Source organism: Rhinopithecus bieti, unplaced genomic scaffold, assembly GCF_001698545.2.
Source record: "Rhinopithecus bieti isolate Rb0 unplaced genomic scaffold, ASM169854v2 scaffold_15769, whole genome shotgun sequence".
NCBI classification, from domain to species: Eukaryota; Metazoa; Chordata; class Mammalia; order Primates; family Cercopithecidae; genus Rhinopithecus; species Rhinopithecus bieti.
The window spans coordinates 3,285,106-3,291,302 of record NW_016809129.1 but is presented as its reverse complement, the minus strand read 5'-3'; the positions used below and the strand labels follow the sequence as shown (position 1 = coordinate 3,291,302).

Here is a 6,197-nt window from a genome sequence, read left to right as displayed (position 1 = left end):
CTATATAAATATTACTTTTAAAAAATGTACCATTTAACTTCCCATGATAGCATTTTCTGAGTTTGACAAAATCAATTATTTCATACGTATATTAGGGACTGGGTATCAAAAAAATCTTAACAAAGTAATTAATAATAATTGTATTTAAACTTTTATTTGCCAAGCTAATTGTTGAAGCAAAAAGTTGTTATAATCTAAGGAACAAAATGAGCACACAAGAAAACTATATTTGAAATGAACTAACTTAGGCTAAGAGATAGAAGATGTAAGTCTAAAATGCAGTTATAAAACTGAGGCATAATTCCAATTTCTGAAGGTTACATAAAGAGAAACAAATATATAATTAAGTTTGATTATAAAGAAATAAAGGAAAGAAAAGAGGGAAGGTAGGATGGAGAGAAGGAGGAGAAGAGAAAAGAAAGGAAAAGAAAAACCACTAATGTGTAATTTTCCCTTATAAAGGAATAAAGGAAGGAAAAGAGGAAGGAAGGAGGGAGAGAAGGAGGAGAAGAGAAAAGAAAGGAAAAGAAAAACCACTAATGTGTAACTTTTCCTAATTCCACAGATTATGGCATTAGCTAGAAGCCAGTATGCCTGTGCAACTGTTTAGCAATCAGTGTGGAACGGGCATCAGCATAATTAGACACCAAAGTAATTAGAAAGAACAATGGCCATAAACATATAGTACACTGGTCCCAATACCACTACAGATCTGCTAAATATCATTCTGCAGGTAACAGACCCTTCCCAAAATGGAGTAGGTTCAGCTCGGTGTACCTCATTCCAGAAAGAAAAAAAAAATTATCTAAATTTGAAAAACATAATTGAATATGAGAACTGAATGAGAATTTAGGGCAAGCTTGTCCAACCTGCGGGCCTCATGTGGCCCATGGTGGCTTTGAATGTGGCCCAACGCAAATTTGTAAACTTTCTTAAAACATTATAAGTTTTTTTTTTTACATTTTTTAAAGCTCATCAGCTATCGTTAGTGTTAGTGTATTTTATGTGTGGCCCAAGATAATTCCTCTTCCTCCAACGTGGCCCAGGGAAGCCGAAAGATTGGACACCCCTGGTTTAGGGAGTATTGATCAAATAATTTATAAACAAATTTACAAATTTGTTTGTACAGGAGCCAGTGCGGAGGAAGGAATGTCAAACAAAAAGCCTTCAATGGTCAACTCTGTTGTTATCCATTGGCCTTACCCATAAGATTTTGGATTTAGAGAGCAATCTTGTAGTTTTTATAAACTTGAAAATAACTGGCCTAAACCAAAACTCTCAGATTGCATATGACAAAGAGTAAAGCAGAAACGTCAAATGTCTTCACCAACAACTTAAGAAAACTTATAATAAAACTAGGCCCTCTGATTCCCGAATCATGCCCTCTACGATCTGAGCAAGCCATAATCACAAAACTCCCCAGAGTGGTAGAGGCAACAGAGAAAGACCTACATGGCCATGGCAGCAGCTTCCTGGAGAATCATTAACTCTCCATGCCACTTAAACCTCAACAAGAGACTCCTCAGAATACAAACATGGCATTTGTGAGCATTTGTGCACACTAGCTCCCTTCCGCCTTCACTTTCTCAATGAAAGAGCACCTATGTTCTCTTTACTATTCTTAACCGGAAAAATAATGTATTTGTTGAATGAACCTAGATATATTGAAAATATACTTTGTATTAGGCACAAATAAGAATGGAACAAAACACATCTCTTTTTGGTTTTGGTGGTGGTTGTTGTTGTTTTGAGACGAACTTTGGCTCTTGCTACCCAAACTGTAGTGCAATGGTGTGACCTTGGCTCACTGCAACCTCTGCTTCCTGGGCTCAAGCAGTTCTCTTGCCTCAGCCTCCTGAGTAGCTGGGATTACAGTTGGATGCCACCACACCCGGCTAACTTTTTGTATTTTTAGTAGAAACGGGGTTTCACCATGTTAGCCAGGCTGGTCTTGAACTCCTAATTCAGGTGATTCACCCACCTCAGCCTTCCAAAGTGCTGGGATTACAGACTTGAGCCACCACACCAGGCCCACATCTCTAATCCTTAAGGAATCCTCAGACGAATGGAGAAGACAAGTAACAAGTAAATAAACAATTATAAAACCTTATGATAGATGCCATAATGCATGCATGCAGAGGGTGTTACGGAAAACAGCAAAGCTACGAAAAGAAGCACAGCTAACCTAGCCTAGGAAAATGCTTTCAAAAAGACATGATTCCTAAGTCTTGAAAAGTGAGTCAAAATGCAATAGGCAGGTAAGGCTGAAAGAATGTTCTAGTTACTGGAAGAGCATACGCAATTCGTGGAGGTGAGTCATGGTTCGAGAAGGATCCTAGTTCCATATGGTTGTAGAACAGGGTGAAAGGCTAGAAGTGGTGAGAGATAGGACTATGCAAGTAGGCCAAGGCCTACCCAAGAAAGTAGTCAAGAGACACAAATAAATATTACGTATGCATGATAACATTAGCACTGTAGCAAAATCTCTCTGGTCAACTTGTGGAGAATAGATATGGAGGACTGAGACAGGCTACCTGAAACCATCAGGAAGCCAAAGAAATAGACCTGATGACAGGTAGTAAATTCCTGATACAGGACAGCATCAAAGTAGGTCAGATCAAGAGAATGGAGAGGGAAAACATTTAGGAATAGAATCAGCAGAATTTAAAGTTGGTCTGGATGTGGGACATGAAGGAGATGTGGAAGATGAGAATGACTCCCAATTTTCTTGTCTGAGCAGAGTGGAAGAATGGGGTCATTTGTTGACATTTAAATAAGAGTAGAAGTAGATTTGATTAGGAAGGGATGTTCAAGCTTTTAATATTTTAAGTTTGACAGAATGGTGATTAAGGAGGTAAGGATGCTCAGTAAGCTAAAATATGCTTTCAGATTCTCAAAATGAGGTCCAATTAAAGACTTGAGCATTGTTAGTGGTGAGACTGTGAATGTTTATGTAACAGAACCCAAGGAGAATAGTTTGAGACAAGGTTTAAGGAAAGACTTTAGCTAACACAAATATCTTAAGGGAAAGCAGAGAAAGAGGAAGCCACAAATAAAAATGACAATCACTTGGAAGGCAGGGGGTAAAAGGAGAATCCAGTCCCAGAGCACACAAAAGCGATGTGTGTAGAAATGGAAGGGATCTTCAAAGTGGCTGATTTGCCATTTCTTTTTACCACATCAACTACAAAAAGGATGCCAACATTATAATAGCATTGTAAAGTGAAGTCAGTGGTTAATACTATGCCAGACCTTGAAGGAGTATTAACAATCCAGTGTTGTAGGCAGTTGCTGCCTATCCACTAAATGCTTCTACATCAGAGTCACAAATTCCTTAACAGACAATGCAAAAGTCAGCTACATACTTCACAGGCACTGTTTCCTGCAAAGGTCAGGATCTTTCTAGTCCTGTTCATCTTTGCTATACGTTCCACATTAATTCTGGAAAAAGCTCTCAATCCTCCCCTTCTCAGCTGAGATAAAGTGGCTAGGGCCTGAAGTAGACGTGGAGCACAGTTTCCCAAATCCTGTGGTATTACGACGGTGGAAAAAGGAGCTGAGCTAGGAAGAGTCGCAGGAGAAGCACATGCTGGAGGCCCCAGCGTTTCCTGCACTCTAACAGCCAGGTAATGGGGAGCAGGGGAGCGCCCAGCAGCTGGCAGAGCTTCACTAAGTAATGACGTGCTGGCCAGGGACAGAAACATAAGTACTTACAAAATTCCTGTAGGATCTGAGATGATTTATACAGTTCTGGGAGTAACTAGTTAAATGGAAAGAGAGACCAATGAAACCGTACCCACTCTATTGATTTGCAAACAACAAGTATAGTTATAGCCTAAAACAGAATTGCTCATAAGTAAGTGGAGAGAAAAAGCAACTAGAGGTTTTCAAAAGATTTGGTGACATTTTAAAAGAAAATAAACATAGCACTTAGGTTAGAGAGGAATAAGAAAGACGTTTGGAAAAGTCTTTACTAATGGAAACAAATCTTAGACAACTGCTTTTATGCTCCATAAGGTTTTACAGGATGTAATAAAATAAAAGATAAAATAAGAAGACAAGAGTCTGGAGGAAGGGCACTAGGTGGGATACAAACAGAAATTAAAAGGAAGCAATATGAGGTCAACCGCAATGGGGCAGGAGGACTAACAACGCAGGATACAAAAAATCATTTCTACATTAAAATCAGTAAAGAACAAAATCAAATGCAGACTTTGAATCATCAACATAAAGAAAAAATGTTAAAAGCTCCCAACATGCAGAGGAAAAGGGAGTATGTTAAAGTTCACACAAATTAATAGACACAGAAGACGGATACTAGAGAAAGACATATGGGTAATTTTTCTTTTTAAGTAATCAAATGATATTCACAGGCATATGGGGTGGGAGGAAATCCTGACCTACAAAAGCCTAATCGTGGAGACTGAGGAAAAGACAAGGGCTCCTAAAATTTCCAGGTAAAAGTCATCAAAGGCAAGAAAAAGTAACATGCCCACAAGGTAATTAGTGGGCCGAACTGAGACCTGTATCTCACAATATTAAATGCCTAAATACAATGAAATCATCTAAGTAGAACTTGGAGAGGAGAAGGTTTTATCCTCAATATGTCTATTCACAGGCAGATAATCATTCACGTAAAATTGAAACAGGAAGACATTTTTCAGGTATAGAAGGATACTGAAATACTACCCACATATAGTACCTAAAAAGATTAACAGAAATATAAAAGAAATTAAAGCAAATCAGTGGAATTCAAAATACTAATGTACACTATCTAGTTTATATAATAACCAAAAAATATAAAAGAAAAGTTATTAATCTTACCCTTATTGTAAGTGTAATTGGCATACTCTCTTTTATGTTACTTGGGTTAAAGTATGATTCACTCTCTCTTAAGAAATGTGGTTTCAAAATATATCCAGAACCACCATTATCCAAAAATTTCCCATTTTGCAGATCCATAGGCAGACCAGGGGTCTGGAAATTTAAAGCCACTGTAAGAAAGAAGTTTTGACATTGTCAGGTAATAGAGAATACAAATAAAGGAACACAAACCATTTACTGAAATCTAATCACGGATTCTATATCCCCAAATGTTCTATGAGCAAGCGTCATTAGCCTAATAATTCATGATTTTTAAAACTCTTTCTCCTGCCATGTCTATATTAAGGTATATTGATGAGTTCCAAAGTTTAATCTGTAAGTAAATTACTACACAGCTTTGAGTAAAGAAATCAAAATGGTATCCAGTATAGATTATAGAATAACAATGTTCATGTCAGGTAACACTTAAGAAATATCAGAACAAAGAGTATCAGTGCATTAAATGCAAGAGGTAAAGACACCAACTATGTCACACATTTTCAAGTCTATGAGATGCTGTTGTCACTTGAGGAGAAAGTGAGAAACAGGCAAAGCAATAATTGTCGTTAAAATATGGAAGCACCTCGACATAGGCTGGTAAATAGCCACCGTAGCGAGTGCCACACTCTGCCCTCCACCCAGCCCCAATATCCCCACTCCTCCTCACACCTACAGGCCTTGCCACAATCCGGTAGAAGAAGGGTAACACCTGGTACTTTCTGACGGGTTAGTGCAGTGCTGTCCTAGCTGTGCAGTTTGGAATAAGGGTCTGGTGAGGGCAAATAACCAGGTTATGCAATCTTATTCACTTTTCAATACTGTGAATGTAGAAGCTCATGTAAAGTGTAAATGATAGAGGTCACTTGATTTGAAGAGGCCTTGAGCATATCTCAAGCAAAGGAATTTGATCTTCAATGTCCATTTGGTTTTCCTTGTTCCCTTCCTCCACTTCACATGCCTCATATTAACTCCTCATGAATTTAACCACCATTCCCCCGAGCAATCACCAAGATTTACCCCGCTTCAACCCAGATAGGAATGACTTCAGCTCTTAAAACACATGACTCACCGTTAGTGCCTGACCCCAAAACCCCCAGGCCAAAAAATCTTTCACAGAACGCCCTTTTCACGAGTTTTCATACATTCATAAAATAAATTCATTGTATGTTACTTTTGCAAACAACTCAATATCCTATATAACATACCCATTTGACAACCTATATTCCAAAATTCTTGGGGATTAAAATTAGAAGAGTCTGCTCTTGTTGCTTTGGGATATATTCTGGTAATGAACCTCCTGGTGTGAAAAATAAACTCATGGACTGAAAAGAATT

General features: G+C 38.1%; 1 protein-coding gene across 1 annotated transcript in view; it reads right to left on the bottom strand.

Annotated features, from left to right (window-relative positions):
* PLCZ1 (phospholipase C zeta 1) overlaps window positions 1-6,197 on the bottom strand; it is a 54,872-nt gene that overhangs the window by 5,672 nt on the left and 43,003 nt on the right. The window contains 2 exon segments of the mRNA XM_017888604.1: window positions 4,825-4,994; window positions 6,069-6,185. Of these exon segments, the coding sequence (XP_017744093.1) occupies window positions 4,825-4,994; window positions 6,069-6,185 (287 nt within the window).